At 57.3% G+C, this 20,110-nt stretch overlaps 2 protein-coding genes across 2 annotated transcripts; one reads left to right on the forward strand and one right to left on the reverse strand.

The window, feature by feature from the left end:
• Window positions 1-470: 470 nt before the first annotated feature.
• Window positions 471-3,339, reverse strand: BESB_007210 (3-ketoacyl-(acyl-carrier-protein) reductase; the record flags this gene model as incomplete). The annotated part of the gene is made up of 5 exons (XM_029359476.1): window positions 471-569; window positions 816-866; window positions 1,162-1,366; window positions 2,023-2,300; window positions 2,803-3,339. 5 exons carry the CDS (start codon window positions 3,337-3,339, stop codon window positions 471-473), a joined length of 1,170 nt encoding a protein of 389 aa, XP_029222389.1.
• Window positions 3,340-5,181: 1,842 nt separating this feature from the next.
• On the forward strand, window positions 5,182-12,313 carry BESB_007220 (uncharacterized protein; the record flags this gene model as incomplete). The annotated part of the gene is made up of 7 exons (XM_029359477.1): window positions 5,182-7,217; window positions 7,550-8,439; window positions 8,876-9,389; window positions 10,005-10,222; window positions 10,712-10,962; window positions 11,835-11,903; window positions 12,218-12,313. The coding sequence occupies 7 exons, from the start codon at window positions 5,182-5,184 to the stop codon at window positions 12,311-12,313; spliced, it is 4,074 nt and encodes a 1,357-aa protein (XP_029222390.1).
• Window positions 12,314-20,110: the final 7,797 nt, after the last annotated feature.

The raw sequence follows: 20,110 nt of genomic DNA on the forward strand, positions 1-20,110 counted from the left end.
AATGGGGAACTGGATGCAGGGCGGCAGACTCCCCCGGAGAGAGACCAAGGAAAGCGAAACGCGGAGCGAAAACGCGAGCACGATGACAGAGAGGAAGGCAGCGGTTCGCTTTGTCAAGTCACGTTGCGGATCCTCCTGGGCTACGTGCTCGCTGTCTCTCGGCGGCCGACTCCTGCTCTACCTTTCTCTCCCTTTCCTTGCTCGATATGTCGTCGTTAACGGTTTGGTCGCATTCACTTTGCGGTGTTCGCCTGTCAGACCTCGCTCCGCACAGGCGCCACTGGCTGGGAGTGCGTCGCGAGTGCCTCTTAGTCCCTTGTCTTTCCTGTGGAGCCGGCACTGCCAGCTGTGTAGTACTCGTCGGCGCCCAGGGGCTTCCTGCTTGACGCTGAGGCCAGGTTGGGCGAGCCCGCGCTCCATGTCGCCATTCTGGAGGGAAGAGGACTCTCTTCCTGCTGCATCTCTGTCTCTCAGTTGCCGCCGAAGAGCATGCCCCCGTCAACCGGGATGACCTTGGCGGTGATGTAGCCTGCCTGGTCTGAGGCGAGGAAGGCCGCGAGGGCCGCCACCTGAGACAGGCAGAGAGGCACCCGAGACAAAGGTAGAATAAAACTTCCGGCGCAGCGCGTGCGGTGCAAAACGATGCTGTGGCGGTGAGTCTCGCTCAGAAGGGAAGACGCAGACCCCCGCCGCGCGACGAGCGCATGCAAAAAAAACTGCCGAAAAGCAGGAGCACCACGCCATAGTCGGCGTGGAGAGAGCGTCCTCTGCAGACGGAGCTGCGAAAGCCGAGTGCATGCAGAGCGACGACTCACGTCCTTGGGTTCGCCGAGGCGGCCGGCTGGGATCCTCTCCATAGCTTGCTTCTGCAAACAGTCAAACCAGACGAAGTGAGACGGCAGCGCACAGCTGCTCGATGGGGGCCTGGGACAGAGCTCGGTGTTCGCGAAGCGTCCTGAGGCGCATGCCGTCTGAGGGCCTCCTTCCCCCCCCCCCTACTCATGATGAGAAGAAGACTGAATTCAAGCACTAAACCCTAAACCTGCAAGCAGAATGGTATAGACGATTCCAGTGCGCGCGGAGCTCGCGCCAGGCTTCTCTACAGTCCTAAAAAGCCAGTTCAGGCAGAATGACCCGGACGTGAAGCGAGAAACGTGTTACCTTTGCGTCTTCAGGCATCTTGTCTGTCATGGCAGAGCGGATGAAGCCCGGCGCGATGGCGTTCACGGTGATTCCGCGGTTCGCGTACTCCTTCCCCAGCGTGCGCGTCAGGCCAATCAAACCCGCCTTCGAAGCTGCGTAGTTCGCCTGCCCAGGGTTGCCTCCGACGCCGATAACCGAAGCAATGTTGATAATTCGCCCGAATCTGGCAGGGGGGACCACAGAACCACACAGCGCACTCAAGAGTGTATCTCTCTCTGTGAGCAAGGCGCCTCCCTACCCCCATCCCCCCCCCCGCCCTTTCCCCCCGTGAAGCGGCATGAGGGCCGCAGAAGCAAGCGAACGGAATCGTGCGCGGCATCGCGAGTGAGACAACAGCCGAGCACCAAGGACAACAGCCGAGGACTAAAGAAGAAGCTCCGTAGAAGATACGGTGGGCATCCAAAAGCCTTTTCGAGGCATGTGTACGTGCATAAGTACGTCTCCGAGACGCGGCGCATTGCCGAACCCATCCGCGCTCGGTACGAGTGTTTGCACACAAGCGACTGCGTGGCTCGCGGGGACGGAGCAGCGAGACAGAGAGTATCGCCAGGCCGCTGCAGGAAGATTCAATCTGGCAGCGTGTGCGGTTCGCTTGCGAGTGGTGACTGCCACCGCGCATTCGCATAGCGACAGACACAGAGACTAAACAGCAGGGTAGTTACCTGGAGACAGCATTCCAGGTGATTTGTAGATTCAGAGTGCCATAGATGTGCACGAAAAGGAGGTTGCGGGGAAGCAGACCAGGGACGGGGAGGCGCACACACGAGCCGTGGTGGCGCTGCGTGGACGCATGCAGGGCTGTGCGTCTCTCCTCCTCACCTGTTCTTCACCATGCGTTTGATGAGATGCGACGAGAAGTAGAAGGCCGAGTTCAAGTTGGTGTTGATGACGTCGTTCCACTCTTGCTCACCCATGCGAATGAAGAGGTTGTCCCGCGTGATGCCTGCGTTGTTCACGAGAATGTCAATGTGGGGGAACTGCTTGAGCAGATCTTCGCACAAGGCGCCGACTGCCTGGCCGTCCGCGACGTCCACTGCGTGCCCACTCGCCGAGAAACCTCGCTTCTGAAGTTCTGCCGCGGCTTCGTCGCATGCGGCCTGCGAGTGCAATGCAAAACACAGACAGACAGAAGATGGAGATCGTGAGCCAGGAGAGAGGCGAGCCAGAAGCAGGGACGGCTGTCGAGACCCGAGTCACCCCGCGGGAAAGCGAAAGGCCGCCGTGGGGACGACAACGAGAAAGCCATGCCGTTGCTCACGGGGTACGTAGAAGCGCAGCATCCCTAGAGAGGGGAGGACTCCAAGCGCTAGGAGGGAGGAGAGAGGCAGCAAAGGACCGCGGGGGGTTCAGCAAGCAGTGACGGGCGCGCGGTCAGGGGAGAGAACAGAAGAAACGACAAAGGGTGGCGCGTGTCGATGCTCGGGGCTGACAGAAGAGATCGACGAATGTGCGGAGGAGCAACGCCCAAGCTGGGTTACGTGTGGCAGTTGTGGTCGGTGCTCCACAGCTACTTAGGTGGCAAGCTCAAGCCCCCCTGCCGCTCCCATCCCCCCCCCTCCCTTGCACGAGCTTCACTCTTTCTTCCACGCCGGCTCTCACTTGTTGACGCGCGACGCACAGTAGATGGGAGACTCCCGCTTCAGCGAGGGTTTCAGCAATGGCTTTGCCTATGCCTCGGCTTGCGCCCGTGACGAGGGCGACTCTGCCCTCCTTCTCACCCGCCTCATTCCCGCCGAAAGTGAGCTTGTAGGCCCAGCAGCCGGTGGTGGGCGGCTCTGCGTCTCTCCCCTTGAGAGGAGACGCCGCGAAGGTGAGAGGGGCGAACGAGCTCGGCGCCGCGGCCGAGGCCGGCGCGCGCGGTCGGGCTCCGCACCGCTGGAGCGGATCCACGCAGTGCGCGTAGACGGGCTGCGCAGCAGAGGAGCCGCCGCGTGGCGCCGCGACCGACACGAAGCCCAGAGGGGGTGAAAGCCCCGACGCAGCAGATACAGAGAAGGGCGAGGCTGACGGCGCGGGAGAGGCGGGGACGAGGAGCCGACACGACGCAGAGTTGAGGCAAGAGAGGGCGAGGAGGAGGGAGAGCAGGGAGCGGGGGGAGCGGGGGGAGAGGAGAGCGGCGGCGCGCGAAGACGTCATCTTGGCTGCTCTGTTACACTGATCTCGTTTCACAGTGGGTTCGAAAAAACGTGTCTGAACTTGGAGGGACGAGGCGGAAAAGGGTGGTGGGGTGGGCGCACGGCGCCGGTCAGGTGCTCTCAGTTTCGCGCGAGATGGCCTCGGACGGGACTGTCTTTTCGGGACCTCGCGGGAGGGTCTCGAGACGCAAGTCTTTTCTCTAGTCGGCAACTCAGGTTGAGTTCGCTTCGAAAGTCGGCTGTCTTTTTCGAGTTTCGCAGGAAGAGAGAGGCCACGCAGTCCCGCTCGCCTTCTTCGCCCGTCTGTCGCGCGGAGGCTGGCGAGGCGCAGGAACCCGAGTACACATGAAAGGGACCAAACCTGTCGGCGATCCACTGATGCGCGCAGTACACATGAACAGAAAACGCAGAGAACGAGACTGAGAGAAGGGAACGGCGAACAGAGAGACGGAGACCAGCACGCGTCCAAGGAACCCGCGCTGGTAGACGACGGGGGTGTGCACAAAGCAGCGAGACACTGCGAGACTCGCGCGCGCGCGTTCCGCGGCGGACCTCGGTCGAAAAAGTCTCCGTACTGCGAGAAAGACGCGTCTCGGGTCTTCATATAAACACCAGGAAGGGACACACTCGCGAGAAAATAGCGGAACGAAACTTCGGCCGAGAAAGGGCCTTAAAAAGGGCTTCTACGCAGCCAGGCTCGCGCGCGCGCGCCTCGTACAGCAAGTCTGAGAAGACAGGAAGGGAGCGAGGCGACGAGACAGGAGCAACAGCACGAGGGAGGCGACTGGGGAGAAGTCTGAAAATGCAAAAAAAGTGCACCGGAAGGCAGTAGAGGAATGCAGGGGAAGACACGCGGCAAAACGTCTAGAGGACGTATTTTTTGGTGCAGCCTGCTCGGAACAATCGAAATCCGCCACGCTGTAGCAGACATGAAAGCCACGCCACAGGGCAGCAGAGAGTCGACGCACATCGATCTTTGCCTCTCAGTGTTTCTTGGGCGTGGCTTCACTCGCATCTGAGCTGAGGAGTTTTCCCTTCTCAAACCCGACTCTTTGGCGCTTTATCTCCTCGTCGCTCGGATATCCTGTCCGGCTTCACTTTCCCGCCAGATCTCGCGGTGGTCGTTGACGCGCGACAAAGAACCCGCCAGAGGAACAGCTGCCCGCGTGCACGCCACAAAGATTCGAGCGGGGGGGCGCTGAGAGGTGGCAAGAAGAGAAGAAAGCGGGATATAAGCGAGAGAGATCCCGCGTCAGAGAACCTCGAAGCTACCAGAAGGACGAGAGAGCGACAAAGCCGAAGGCGCAAGGGCTGTGACGAGGCTGAGTAGCTGACGGCGGCAGCCAGGCAGAGCTCCGAGGCGAGCGCAGAGCCAGGAGAGCAGGCCGATGGAAAGGACGCTACGTGACAGGAAGCGCGAAGCAGACCTGAGCGAGCCAGCAGGCATCAGACAGCGGAGTCGCGGCAGTAAGACAGAAAGCCAGACCGGAGAGACGGGAAGGGGAAACAGGGAGGGAAAGGCGAAGAGGAGCAGCACAGAGACACACCAGAAGAGAGAGCCAGATAAAGCTGCGAACTGTGCAGTGGGAACGGAGAGAGAGAAGAGGACCAGAGAGAGAACCGAAAAGCGGCAGGGGCACGACCAGGACTACGATGGCGGGAAAGCCGTGACAGACCTCCTCGTCGGCCTTATTGTTGGGACAAGATCGAAGGGTGAACGTAGACAGACGGGAGGAGACAGACTGGGAGAGGAACCCGGAATCCTCCTGACTGGCTGTCGAGAGCCATTCAGAGCGCTGTCTCTTCGTTATCGCGGCTGTCCCATTCAACCCTCCTTGGCGCCATGGCGAGGAGCCGCAGCTGTCTTCGTGATCCTTCATCTACTAATTCGGCTCAAGTCGAGGAATCTCGGTCTCGTTCTGTCCGGCTCTCTCCGCATACGTCGTCTGAGTCGTTCTCTTCTTCCTCTTCACGTTGTTCGCTCGATTCCTCCTCCGCTGCTTCGTCCTCCGCGTCTCCTTCTCTCGCCTCGTCTCCTTCTCGCGCGACGTCTCCTTCGCTGTCTCCTCCACTGACTACCTCAGGCGCTAGGCGATTCAGAAACACCGCGAATCCGTACAGCAACAGAAACCGTGTGTGCCTGCTGCACTGTGTCCGCGGAGATCAAGCTGCAGACTCGGGCGGCGCTCCACGAGAGGGAAGGCTGGAATGCTGCTGTTCCGTCCGGGTGCGGCCCTGTGAGCTGCAGCGCCGGCGCTCCGGACGGCTCGCTTCTCAGCGTGTGCGTCTTCTCTCCAGCTCGTCTTCCCCTCGGTCTGCCGCCGCCTTTCCCTCGGGCGAGGCCACCTGCTTCTCGGCAGACTCTCCACGCAGGAGGGGGAACCAACGAAGGCGAGAGAGCGAGGTCCGCGCAGCAGAGAGCGAGGCTGGAGAGGCGCATGAAGCAGACGAGACTGTGGCAGCGGGGGCGACCCAGAGGAAAGGAGGCCGAGGAAGGGGGAGAAGGCTGGAACGCGACCGCGAGAGGGAAAGTCACGGGAGTCGCACAGGCGCAGGCGTGGAGACGACGGGAACCGCTGTAAGCGCTCTGTCACCAGGCGCGCCGTCAGTCGAAGACAGGCGACAGAATGAGCCACGGGCGCTGCGACGCGCCCAAGAAGGACCGTGCCGGAGCTCGAAGAGACCGCCAAACAGCGGCGCGGCGCCAGCGTGTCGAGAGGAGCGGCGAGAAGAAGAAACACGTGGAGGCAGAGGAAACGCAGGCGACAGAGCGCGGCTGCCGCGACGCGGGAGACGACTCAGAGTGGGACAGCTGGAGCATAACGAAGAAGAAGAGGCAGACGTCAAGCGAGGGAGGAGTAATGGGTCCGGGGCAGTGCGCCTGTCGGGGGCTGACGGCGAGCGCAGCGTCGAGAAGCGACAAGGGAAAGAGCTCGCAAGCCGCGCGGGCGCGGGAGCGAACACTGAGAAGCGAGTGTCGGGTGGGAGCGACGAGGTCACCGAGGAAGCAGAAGAAACAGGGAGAGAAAGCGAAGGGGGAGGCAGACGCGCCCGAGGCTGTGGGGCGGCGGCAGGCGGTCCGGAGAGAGACGCGCAGGCGCGGCGCGGCGTGGCGGCGGTGCAGTCGCCCGAGGCGAAGGCAACCGCCAGGGGTGATGAGGAGCGAAGGAGGAAGAGGAGCAAGGAGGAGATGGAAAGCCAGCCGCATGCACGTGGAGAAAAGGCCGACGCCACAGCACCGCAGAGGAAGCGGAAGGCAGGCGGTGACGCGTCGCTCGCCGTTCGGCACGTTTCTGGTGCAGCGGACAGCCTCGCCCCAGATAAGGCAAATGAGAAAGAACTGTGGGGCCGGCCGCTGAGGCAACGTGGCGCACACGAAGCTGTTGACCTCGCTTCTTGCCAGCATATATCTGCTTCCAGAGAGCTGACAGAAAGGCAGAGGACGCTTGCGCGGAGGAACCTGCAGAGTGGAGAGGAGATTTTGGAAGAAACACAAAGCGCAGAAGCAGGAAAAGACGATGTCGTAGCTCAACGAGACGCGCATGAAAGTTGCAGCTTGGCGCGCAGCCACGCTGGAGAGAAAAACCGCCGTCGGCACCTACTTCGTCCTTCCCTCTACTACCCAGGTCTTTCTTCTTCGTCCTCTCAAGACGAGGAAGACGACGACGCGCGTTTCTCTCTTGGAGGCCCTGAGAGGGCGGAAGGACTGGGGAGACCGAGTCTAGCGAGAAGAGATGGGCGCCAGAAGACGCGCGGTCGCTCAGCCTCTCATGTCGCCGACCCTCTCCCGTCTTTATTTGCCTCTCCTGTCATCCGTGTGTACGCCGCAGCATGCAGACGAGGCGACGAAGCCGCGAGCATCTCGCGACCAGTCCGGAGGTGAGTGGCGCACAGGCGGATATAGCGGCAACAGCAAATAGCAAGATTCGCTGGAGATCTGTCGCCCACGCGCCGCCACGCTTGTTCCAGGCAAAAGCTATCGCCTTTTTCTTCACGTTTCTCGCCTGTCTTTCCTCCCTCTGGCTATCTCACTCCCCTCTAGCAATCAGCTTCCGGTGCATGTCATCTTCCAGTTTGGTCGTCCCTTCACACTCGCTTCGTGGTCATCTTCGCTACGAGTGTAGCTGTCCCCGTGTCGCGTGAACCAGGACTCGCTGCGTTCATTTCCCTGACTCCGGCGTGGTTAGTTCCCATGTTGCCATTCGATTCAGGCTGCTAGCTCGTCGTGTTCGGGCTTCTCGGCAGGCGTGTCTCTCTCGCTTTCTGCTGGAGGAGATCAGCACATTTCGCCGTTCGTTTTCTCTCGATTTGAACGCGCTTCTCGCGCGGTCTCGGAGTCAAGGCGGAAGGGAGTTGGGTGCGGAGAGAAGGCGGCGCCTTCTCTCGCCGTCTGAGGAGGCAGTGGTGTCGTCGCTCCGCGTGTGGAGTCCAGGACGGCTTCCGGCTCCTCGGCATCCTCTGCAGAGACATGCGGAATTTGCTCCCCGCATGTGCGTCGGCACACGAGGAGGCAAGGTCGTCTCTCTGCATCTGATGCCTACATCTGCGTGTGCTGTTCGACGCGGGGAAAGTGTCGAAGGAAGTGGAGACAGCGACGACGCAGAGGAAGACAACGGGGCGCTTTCTGAGGCGGACCACATGGCCCCGGGAACGAGAGCGAGTGCCGAGGGTGTGGCGTCTTGCTCCTGTCGGCGCGTAAGAGCTGGCGTTCGCGTCACTACCAAAATCTCGACTCTGGCTGTACACGAGAGTGAAGTCACTGCGCTCCGGTTTCTGGAGTGTGCGTCGCCCTCAGCCTTCTCCTCCGTGGCTCCGCATCTTCCCTCTCCGGTGTCCAGCTCTGAGGCTCCGCCCTCCTCGCCTGCAGCAGAGGCTTGTGACGCTGCGTCACTGCCGTCCTCCTCCGCGCGTTCCTTTTTACCTCTGCGTCGGCACCTCATCGACAGGGGGGACTCCTCGCCAGCGGACCCGCCAGCGTCTCCGTCGTCTCTCTTTCTCGCTTCTGCCTGCGCAGGTGGCCTCTGCAGAATCAGTGACCTGACGACGGAAGCGCTTGGCATCGCCTCGGTGCAGCACGACGCGCCTCTCACTGCAATGGCAGGTAAGGTTCATCACGTAGGCGCTATACGCGTGAGAGACTGAGTCTGGAACGGCGAGCAGCGGCCCGTTTTTGGTCTCTGCCTGTCCTTTTTCAGTTTTCGCCGTGTTCTCACCCGCGCTTTCCCTCCATTTTAGCCCCTCCGGCTCTTGCCTTATGGTTCCTTTCCTGTCTGTTTCCTCTGTTGTTTCGTATTTGTCATCGTGGTTCCGGAGCATGTGTCTCGCTGCCTGCGCGGCGTTTTCGTCGTTCCGGCTTCGTCTCGCGGGCTGTCCTTTTGGTCGTCCTCGACTTCAGCAGTTCAGGCCACCGCAGACCTATGTTGCGCACAGACTACGGCTCCTTCTGGTGTCGTCGCACTTCAGCGCTAGCCGTCCTACCCTTCGGGCACCGAGCTGCATTGTGTGTTCGCCGGCTGAACTCCGTGCGCTGCGTTCAGCTGGCGTGTCGTCAGTCTCTTTGCCACCTTCGACAAGTCCAGTCCTCTACCTCGGCGATACGCAGGGGCGCGTGCTTGTGTGGGACTGTCGCGCAAGGACGTCTCGCCTCCCAGCTGTCTCTCAGGAGATCTATTCGTGTGCGTCTACCTCCTCCGCCGACACGAGCGGCCGTTTCACGTTATTCTGTCTCCCGCGCGAGGGCGTGTTTTTCAAGACGCATGATCCCCTTGTGCGGCAGAGCAGCAAACGGCGGACTTTCAGCAACGTGTCCGTCTGTCCACAGCGAAGCGAAGAACCGGTCTGCCGCTGGTGGTCGTCCGAGTTCTCTTCGTTTTCGGCTGGCGCGCCTACAGTCTTCGTGGGGGGGGAGAGGACCTCGTCGCTGTTGTCTCGAAGGGAGGAATGTCTGCAAGGCGCGAGGAGGATCGAGGACATCTCTGTTCACCCGGAGAATGCGTACATCATTGCAGCTACGTGTAGAGACCGATCGGTCGCAGTGTGGGACCTGCGCAGGTAAAGACGTGGACGCCTCTCTCCGTCGTCGAGGCCGTGTGAGATAACTTATCGCTGTGCTCCACTCTGTACGTAGTCATCTGACGCTGACAAAACTGTGAGGAGAGTGCAGGACAGTGAAGATGGCGCGGTAGGGCAGATGAGGACTCGAACGGACTGTGGTGGCCGCCTAAGTCCTTTTGCAAAGCAGTCCGTCCGGAGGCTGGAGCGCCCGCTGGATAACAGCCGCTCTCAGTCGCATAGTTACTTCGCCACAGCCAGATATCGGAGGCTTGCAGTAATCGTGGGATCGTGGTAGCTTTCACGTCTGTACTCTGATTCTCTCTTCTTCATATACTTCAAAGGGTCGCAGCGGAGAAGGACGTCGCGCTATGGCTTTCTGAGGGTTGGTTTTAGCTTTGAAACAGACTTCTCTGCGTTGCCGTTCTTTCTCTGTCGGTTGGTTGCTTCCTCCTGCTTGGTCTGCTCTTATTCGTTCTTTCGCGCCTCATTCCGTGTCTGTTGCCTTTTTCTCCTGTTCTTGGTTTATGTGGACGTGAACTCCTTCGCCTTGCTTCTCATCGCCATATGTTCTGCCTTTGTCTTTTTCGTATCTGTCCGTCTTGGCTGGCGCAGGGGCTTCGATGTTGCCGAGCCCGCCGTTCGCATCGGACCTTTTCCTCGCGTGCGGTCGGCCTCCTTCTCACCCAGCGGTCACCGTCTTCTGTGTTCCTCAGCGACTCACCAGTTCCTATTTGTCGAAAACATGTGGATCTCTCCTGGGCCTTGGCTGGACTTTTCGGCCTTCGACGTCACCGACGCCAGTTTACTTGGGTGCCAGTTTGACGTGGACAGTAAGAGGGGGCTGGACGTTCACCTATCTCTCCGTGGGCATCTTGGAAGTACTCGTATATGAATGCAGAGTGCTTCAGTGAAGATTTGCTTCCCCACCGTCTCTAGTGTCGGTCCTAGCTCACCTAGATTCCTGTACGACCCAGCGAGGACGATTAACTGTCGCTATTCGATTCCTCATTAGACTGGGACCAGCCCCACCGTAAGGGCATGCTCAGGCCTGCGTGTGCTGTCAAATGTCTGTGCTCTTCGTGGGTCGCTCGGGCAAATGCAAGTAGAAATGAATCGTAGTTTGCGCGGGCACGGAGGCCCGGTGAGGCACCAGGGAGTCCTATCGAGGGTGGGCTGTGTCGCGAACGGTCTGGCTGGTGATATTGATGGTGCGCAGGCGGCGTTGCCGGCAGCCGCATCTCCCTCTGTCAGGTTCCGCCCCACACAGCTCCAGTTCTGTCTCGGTTTGTTCTGTTTTGCCTTCTTCGCATGTTGCACAGCGCAACCCCTCCTGTCTCGGGCTTCGGCACCGGTTGAGTTCGGCGGGCTTCCCTCCTCGCCAGGCCGGAGCCAGCACCTCCGGTCGACGGAGACTTCCCAGTTTTCCCAGCCTCAGTCTTCCTTCTCGCGCTTGTCGTCTTCTCTCCTCTCCCCTCCGTGTTGGCCTTCCTCTCGCGATGCGTCGAACGCGGCAAACAAGGAAGCCGAACGAGTCTGTGCATGCGCAGCAGGCCGGACGGACGCGAAAGGGGTAAGCGACTGGCGACGAGACGGGCCGGGACCGGGTTGCGAGTCTTCAGCTGCTTGCAGTGCCTCCGTTCTTCCCGGAGAACTCTCAGAGTCGGGTGCGGCGTTCGAGGCACCTGCTCCCCTCTCCCGGCCCCGGTGGCCTGCCTTGCCCCCGATTTGGGCCCGCGCGGACCTGACTCCGTCGGACGGCACAGCCGGAGGAGACAGGTGTTGGCTCGGCGAGTTAGCCAGCAAGGGACCAGTTCAGTGGGAACAGCTGCTTTGGAGAGAGGGGATCGCCTCTGCGACAGGCGAGAGAAAAGCCAGGGCGTCAGCTACGGAATGGAGAGACACGGGAAAGAAGAGGCAGAGAGTGGACAGACCAGACGGAACGAAGAACTCTGATTATGACGTTTCAGCGGTTTACTGTGTAGATGCTCGTAAAGGAGATGTGGACAGATCTGGCGACTGCGCCTGCAGGCCTGCATGGCACCCGTTCTGCAGCACTCTCTTTGTGGTACGTCCAGGCGAGTTACAGGACAAATCTTAATCTAGCTGGTGTCCCATTCAGTTCGCGACTTAAGGCATATATATAAATATATCTATGTGTATGAGTGCGGTGGGTCCAGGCCCTCACTCGACGGCCACGCACGTCCACTTGCATGGAACTGCTCGATGACATGCGTGCAACTGTATAAGTACACTTGTGGGTAGCTCCAAAACGCAGGGCACTCATCGCCTCGGACGCATATTTACGTTGGATCTATTTATTTGTAGAGGCATATGTCGAGAGGAAGCTGAGGTCTTAAGTTGTATTGCCGGGCGCAGTCGGCGGGACCTGCGTGTACCACTGTCCAGTATGCATGCTTGCTTGTTGGCCTGTGTTTTCGCCAGACTAACGGATCGGATAGTGGCGTTGCAGTTTACGCCCTGGATGAATCTTCACGCCGCGTGCACCGTGTCGTAAGTTGTAGAAGGGCGGGCGGATAGTCCGCGATGTCAGCATTTTGGCTATAGTAAATGTGCATTTTCACATTTTCATACTTGAAAGTGGAGCATCATCAAGCCGATAAGTGCGGATTGTTCTCTAAGTGTGATGCTGTACGCCGCAAGCGCGTCATACACTTTTTTTGGCTCGTCTAATTATTTCTATTATTAAAACGATGTCAGAGGGTGTACCACTAATTCCACGATGCCTCACTAGCCTCGAGAGCTCCGGGAGGTACCAGTTTTTTGAAGTTTTCATGCTACTATTGATTTATTTTTATTGTTTTCAGGAGCTCTACTCTCCCGAGAAGATTGCTTTCGCTGAATTCGTCCCGTTTTACAGTAAGTCTAAAGATCGGCTGCTCGCCTGCGTACGCAGGAGCTGAATCGGGACTTATCCCGGTGCCGCAGTGAAGTCCTCTTCCTCGCAGACAGCTAAATACGTTAGTATTGCAGTGCTTGAACGTGGTCACTCGTAAGGCTGGCTTATGTGTGAATATACGTAGCGCATGCGGCATACGGAATGACGGGAAGCATATATATATATATATATATGGGTACTTGTACGAGTCTCGATTGCTTGACAAGGGATACTAAATGCTGTATGTGAGTGCATAAATATGCGTGTGTATATTCACAACTTCGGATACATAAGTCGTGCAACAAATGTTTCTTTCTTGTCGTAGGCATGATTGTCACCGCTTCTCACCGTGGTAGCTGTCTGGGTCTATGGACTCCACAGTGCCACTGTGACAGGTGGAAGGCCCTCGATCTACTCGAAGAGGAAGCTCGATCAATCGAAATATTGCGGGCAGTGTATTAATGGTTGCGAATCGGACCAGCCTTCTCGCGAGAGGCAGACACCGCGGAAGGCACTGAAAGGGGTCTGCCCCAGGCTCTTTTTGTTCTATCCCTTTGTATCCTTCCCTGCGAGGCGCACTCGCATTCGCAGTCTTCAAGCGCAGCGTGCTCGAGGAAAAATGGTGTAGGCCGTCAGGCGGATATTTCAGAATATACGTGAATTATGTCATGGCGTTCAATCTATTTAGATCGTTGACAGTCTTAGGCAAACCAGTCCTCTTGCGTCTTACCAAGAACGATTTTGGAAGTCTTTTTGGCGCTTTAGCAGCGTTTTCCTCAGGCGGCTGGTGCCTAGGCAGAAGCAACCGTGCGAGAAAAAAAATCTGGTCTTTTTCTTGATGGAGACACGGTCTTTCTCAGCTGGAAACTTAGCTGATTTACCTGTCACAGGTCTCGTATATCCAACAGATGTGCCATGCTGTCAGTTGCGCTAAAAGAATATATATCCGAGACTGTCGACGCGACGAGCTGATCGCATGTGGGAGGGGGAATGCCACACTGGCAAACACTAGCTCCCATTGGTGTTCCAGAGTAATAAACCCAATAGTGTTTTTTGAATTGTAGACTCGTGATGAGTTGGATGTCCGAGTGGCACACATCCCTTTCGGAAGTAGCCCACGGGAGCCTAGTGATATCTGGCTCCTCGCTCCGAGTGCACTATCGATTATCTGTACTGTAGAGACATGAACTACGCAGTTTGGCCCTAGTAGTGATAGACCATGGAGCATGTCTGAAAACTGTGCGTATCCGCATGTATGTATATATATACACTAAGCAGTGGCCCCAAGCTCCATACTAACGATGGATGCGGACAAACATGCCGATGTCTATAACATAGGTGACGGCCGACCGGAAAGTGGGAAGGCAGGGCTCGCCGCCGTCGAGTTTTCAAGATGCTATGGCACGCGAAATCGGAAACCGTGACAAGGCTCCTAACTAGCTCATTTCACGGCTGCACTCTTCGTTTCCCTGGTTACAGTCTCGCCGTGATACTCTTCGCACCGTGTAGCTCTGCCTTTTCTCGCTGTGCCTGTTGTTTCCTCTTCTACGTATCACAGCATTCTCTCTACATCTGCGGTGTCGCAAACTGAACTCGTAGCTGTGTACAGTAGATATAGGGCAGCTACTGCTGCAAAGCAGTATCCCGTTCTTGCCGTCTGCCTGCCTTTCCTATACTCACTCCTCTTCAACAAAATGTGCAGTGTTATGCGCCTTTCCCTTCTCTGTTGTTATCCATGTCGTGTTCATCCCACGCAATTTGAAGACTCCTGCTTGCCATCGAAGTGCAACAGGCACAGAACAACTGGAGTTTCGCGGCACAGTGCCGATTTTCATTGGGCTGACACGCCGAGAAGTTGCACGGCCAAGTGAAGTTGGACGCTTCTGTGGGAGGGGTGGGGGCTTGCGAAGGTGGTGAGGAAGCCAAAAAAAGTGATATGACTTACGCTGACGGACGAGCGGTGGTAGTTGGGTGGGATATCACGACACTCGGAAAATGGAGCGAGGCACAAACTACACGACGACGGAGTGCCTCTGTACGTCTTCAAACGCATCCCTCTCTTCCTGCATTTTCTGTTCTACTTCCATGATTCCCTCGAAGAAGCAGTACAAGAAACTCATCAACACATTATGTCGCAAGTGCTCTTGCGGAGCCAAAGACGCTATGCACGAGGGTCACTCTACCTAGAGAGGTAGAACCATCTGCCAGACGCACGAAGAGGCGAAAGCATCTGCCATCGCCGTCGGTGCTTTTGCGAGATAAAGTGATGCGAGTTCTAAGCGCGGGCCGCGAGGGAGCAGTACCACAACGATGATCCTTCTACCAGGTCACCTGCGCACGGAGAGCAGGAGGCAAAGACGAAATAGGGAGACGTCACCGGAGAGGACGCCCCACAAAGATGCACGAGACGCCTTTGCACACAAGCAGCAGCCCCCAGCAGGTGCAGGACTGTGCGTAACTGCAGCTGACTTTTACTGGCCCAGCAAACACAGCAACGTAAGTACGCGAACCTCGTTTCGTTATTCGTGCGCGACTCCGTTTAACCAGAGCTCACTGTCTTAGTCCTCCTGAACACACAAGAACGCAGGACACAATTTCCTGAGACGCTGCCGATTCGCAGAATCCACAGGCGCTGGAAACGGACATTTAAAACATGCACAACGCGAACGCACTTCAACGCGCTTGCAGAGCCAATCTCGTGGCCCCGGCCGCAGGGTGAAGTACCGGGTTATGGCCACCTGCAAAGGTAAGAGACAAGTGGGTCGGGGATTACTGCGGGTAACTACTCAGTGTAGCTCACATACGCACACTGATACCGACGTCCGTAAAGCAACGAGTCTGACCGCGTTCAGGGTCGGTCGCACCTCACCGCCCGAGACAGCCTGTTGTGCTGCGTCAGCTTACAGGTCTCTCCTGAAAAGAATCGACGCACGTGAGTACAACAAATACAGTTCATAAGCACTGCAAAGCATACATGAAAACATGCATGCGTGGAGGCGGCGGCATGTTGAAGATGATGTGCGGCAGCGCCTACGCTGTCAAGCCACTGAGGATTCGCGCCGGAAGAAGCTCCGTCTGCGCGCCGCCGCGGGTGCCAATCGTGCACCCTGGATCGTGTGCCTTCGTCGGTTCTGTTATGCTTATCCAGAGAGCTTCCTCGTTCACTGCACGGTGCGCGCGCCGAGCACCGACGTGTGCGGCCGCGCGCGTGAGGACGGGGGGCGGAAGCCAGAGGAACCAATCCAGCATCTCGTGCACACACCCCCCTCCCCGCCCTCCAGCCCGGTACGGAGCCAAACGCAGGCACCAAGCTTGCAGTCTTCTCTTGCTGTTGAGCGTCGGACTCAGCGAAGACAGAGGCACTCCGTAGCTTCCGTCTGCAACAGGCTCTCCCGTGTTATCGAAACTGTGCAACCGCAAACTGCTTTCACCCGAGTATCGGCGTTCCGCGCAGCGGGCTCGAACGTTCCCACGAGTGTCGCCGCAAAGCTAGTCGGGCAAACTGAGCAGCTAAGTCAACTCTCTGTCAGCTGCAGAGACGTTGACAAGGAGAAATGTGCGTGCCGAGGACAGTGTCTCTTCCGACTGTCTCTCAGCAGGAAACATTCTCTAGTGTAGCAATGGAAAGTCTGTCCAAGACGGTCTCCATTGATAAGCCGTATTGCAGCGTGGGACGCGCACCCGCGTCTGATACCTGAGCATCTCACCTGCTCCTTCGGCGCTTTCTGAGCGTGACACACAAATTAGGCCACAGCGAAATGCAATGTAGTGAGACCACACTGGCCCTTCGCACACAAGGCGTGGAAAACAGTGACTCAGCGTTCTCAATTACTCTCGCCCGGGCGCACGCGGGTGAAACCGGCAATCGTCTTTTCCAAGGCATCACAGAAAAAAGGCCACTAGCATCTAGCGTGCACTCTCCTACCGTTGATGGCATCGCAGCAACGCCTTGAAAACTGGTGGAATCCACGAGAGTTACCACAGATACGTTTTGCAATCCTTATAGGACTGCCAGTTGCCTTGCGGAACTCGTGCTGCGTATAACAAAAACTAGCAGCGGTGTTGCTACTTTGCGACCGAAATAAGCCGACTACAAGGATATGCATTCAGGATCTACGAAATAAAGTCTGTTCTTTTGTCCGCCATGGAAGGAACGCGTGTTCTCTATGTCAGAGAGACCTAGCCTGCGCGCTGCGATCGCAGAACGAAGGCTAAACTAAGTATAGATGAATACGCAAACCCGTATGCAGTCAAATATATATATGCACCGTTTACGCCTCATCGCCCCGTTCTACTTGCTGAAGACGAAATGGCGGCGCTGGGACCACTACGCGTCCCTACACTGTACACAAGACGTGGTCGTCTGCCCACTCCGTCTTTTCACGTCTGCAGTAACCGCCTCCCCACGCAGCGCTAGCCTACCTGCTTCTGTACGCATACAGGAGACGACAAGCATATTCCAACCTATACATCAGAAGAGTGTAGGTGTTCCCGGCAGAAGGTCCTCCTAGTGCGGGTCATGGATCAGCAAATACGGTTCAATCCTGATGTGTCGAGTTCCTCCCCAAAGTTGAGAACTGCTTTCGGTCTCTGCACGCGCAGAGCTACTGACGGAAGCCTTCATCGGAGCTCACGGATGCACAGATGTATCTGCAGAGATTACGGCCATTTACGCATCCAGATATCCTTGTAACTCTCGGACCTTACGCTACTCCCCTGGGCGTCGCAGCACGCCACCAGGCGCGGGCCCTCTCCTTCCCTGCCCCCTCTGCTTTGCTTGGAATAAACGACAGCCTCAGCTGTCATGTAGCTGGCGAGAGCGGATATATATATATATATATATACTAGGATGGCACAAGCAGCGTAAATTGTCTGAGCCATCTCGCCAGAGCGAAAGCGTAACCTCTTGGCACCAGGGACGCATGCTGAAGACCCGCCTGAGCTTCTACGGGTGGCCCCAGAAACAAGGCTTACAAGTCGCTGTCCATTATGTGTAGCAGCACAAACATGAGCATCCGGATGTGGGTATTGCTCAGAGGGCATCCACCATTTCTCAGTACCATGGATTCGCGTCACATTAACTACCGTGAGCAGCATACCGCATTGCGGCTGGCTTCAAAGCGTGGCAGCCCCCGTCACGGCAGTGCCTTTGATATCTGCTAGGATACCCTCGATACGGCTGAAACGTCCATCCTGCTCACGTCGGTGTTCTCCTCCGCGTCTCGATGCACGGCAAAGAGCAACAGACAGAAGACTTACTCTGTTGCGGACCTGTTGTGAAGCAGTCCACAAAACAGCAAGCGTGTTTCACATTTCAACGCAGTCTTGCACGCGGTGTGAGGCAGACGCAGTAGATAAATGCAGCGTACTCACGTGCTAGTTCTCGGGAAGGCACTTTGCACGGTAGCGCAAGGTTTTCCAAGCATTTTCGACGGAGCGACCAAACTCGCTTACTAAACACGAGCCACCACGAAAGATTACTGAGGCATCGCTTGTCTGACCACACAAGTCCGCATATGCCGGTCCTGGCATTAACCCTCTACAGGCTTTACTGTATGACTTTTTTGCGGGCGCGCGACGGCATAGCACACAGTCTCCTTCAATACACGAAAATATATGCAAATTTAAAGAAGAGTGCGGACACGATGGCTGCGTCGAATGCAGGGAACCAGCGTTCGCATATGTAGGGCTATCGCAGGCCTCCGTCGTCTTTGTTTCGCTGAGGCGTACGTGCTGGAGGGAAGAATTCAACGTGGGAGTCGGGAAGACAGAATCAAATAATTCACGCTGCAGGCGCACTGCTGCACATGCACTCAAACGTGAGGCAGGCAACGCCGTGGTCAGCAGCTGGCAAAGGTCGGAATGAAAACGCTTGTCAGCAACAAAAGGTGGATAGCCACGGTTGCAAAAATATGCAAAACCGTAGTCCCGTTAGCCCCGCAATGTTTCCCGTGTAGGCACTTACTTGCTGAGCAAGACCATACCAGGCAGCCAAATCGGAGCTCTCCTTATTCTCTGGAGCATGTGAGCGTCTCCTCCTCTCGGGGCACATGTATCTCGCGTGTCTAAATCTGTAGCACAGGAAAAGGCGCTGCATGCAGCTGCCCAGGGGCCGCAAATTTCCCGGAGAGGAGCACAGGTAGCTAGACGTGCGCATGCAGGGAAGGCGCGCGCGTCCGAAGAGATGCTCCACGCGAACCTAGGGGAATGCGCGTAGGCGCTTACGAAATGCACAGGAGGCGCTTGTACATGAGCCGTCAGTTCCGACGCCGCGAGGCGAGCGATAAGGGAGGTATCTCTGCTACCAACGCTCTACAGTTGCATCGAGTATCGATCTACTTTGCGGTTCCACAGGAGGCGAAAGAGACAGTGAAAGTTTTCCATGCCCTCTGCAGTCACATGGCTGGTACACACAAATGGGAGGCTTGGGCCTTGGTTCTCACGAGCTGATAATGTTCATAGACCGAGAAGAAGGGTGGAAGCGTTGAGGCTGGCGAGACTCCTTCGAGGACGCGACTTGACGCATGCTCCCTGGTGAGACAGACGGATGCTTGTGCACTGCGCCGTGCGACGCGTTCCTTGTCGCGCCGACCTAAAGCTGTCAGAATTATGTATATATATTCATATATATATGAGGGCAACCGTCCCACATTGTGGTTCTGCCATGTAGGGACATGAGACAGGCGTTTACAGAGACACCTGTTCTTTTACTCTCTGCTGACACGCTTGAGCGTCGCACTCTGAAAGAGCCCTTTCTCAATGTGTCGCCGTGTCATTTCTCGCCGCGACCGCCATGGCCCCTGCACTGTCTACAGCTACCGCGGCATCCGTATCGCGTTGGCTCTGCACTGCGGCTAGCTCGTCTGCGGGAGTTGCCTGTTCCGCTTCGTCGTAGAGCAAATAGGCTGTTCGCTTACAGCCTGGTTGCACGAGTAGAACAGGAGCGCCCCGCAACTAATCGGCAGCTGCGATCGTCATTCGCAAGGACAGGCAGAATCGCAGACGGCCGTTTCACACCGGGAACAGCTGGCACCGACAGTGAAGAGTGATCAGATGCGGGGATGCAAAAGCAGACAGGCCAGGGTGAAGAGAAAACGAGCGTAAACGGAGAGGCGAGAACCAAAGTCACTTTCTGCAAAAAAACAGAGCGCACTCCGGCGGTGCCCGAGTCGCCCGGCGTTTTTTGCACTCGTGCTGTCCCGTCGGCTTCAACAGATGCCCGCTGCGGTTACTGTGCTTACAATCTGGACGAGGCAAGCGCAGCGCATAGAACTCACAGGACAGAATGCAGTCCGTGTCTCGGCTCTGTGTGAGGCTCATTTCCTTGCAGTTGTGTGCATTTCTGTCTGCCCCGTCCTCTCTCCTGCTCCTCCGTGGCGAAGTGCTCGAGTATGGCTGATCACGACGCTACGACAGTGAAGTGTCTGGAAGTGGGTGTGGCTTACCATCTGCGAGAACAGAGCGGAAAAGCGCGAAAACAATTTTCATCTACTGCCGACTTTCTCATTACACTGAGCTTGAGCTGCGCAGTAGCGATGCATGCGCCATCTATTGTCGCGCACGTGCGGCCCTAGTTCTGATACGTGGCGGCACTCTGCCCTCTCTATGACTCCAAATGAGAACCAGAGTGCTGCGCATTCCCTGTTTGCCTCGCTACCAAGAGAGCTCGTGTCTGGTCCAAGCTGTCGCGAGCACGGCGTCTGCAAGGCGATAGCGGGCCCTTGCTTACTCCCTGGTGGAGGTCGAGAGGAGAGGGAAGGCAATGCGTCCGCAATGCAGCAAGCGAGGGAAACGGCAAAAACGAGGCAAAAAAGACATCAAT

The sequence above is a fragment of the Besnoitia besnoiti genome, chromosome I (genome assembly GCF_002563875.1).
Source record: "Besnoitia besnoiti strain Bb-Ger1 chromosome I, whole genome shotgun sequence".
NCBI lineage: Eukaryota > Apicomplexa > Conoidasida > Eucoccidiorida > Sarcocystidae > Besnoitia > Besnoitia besnoiti.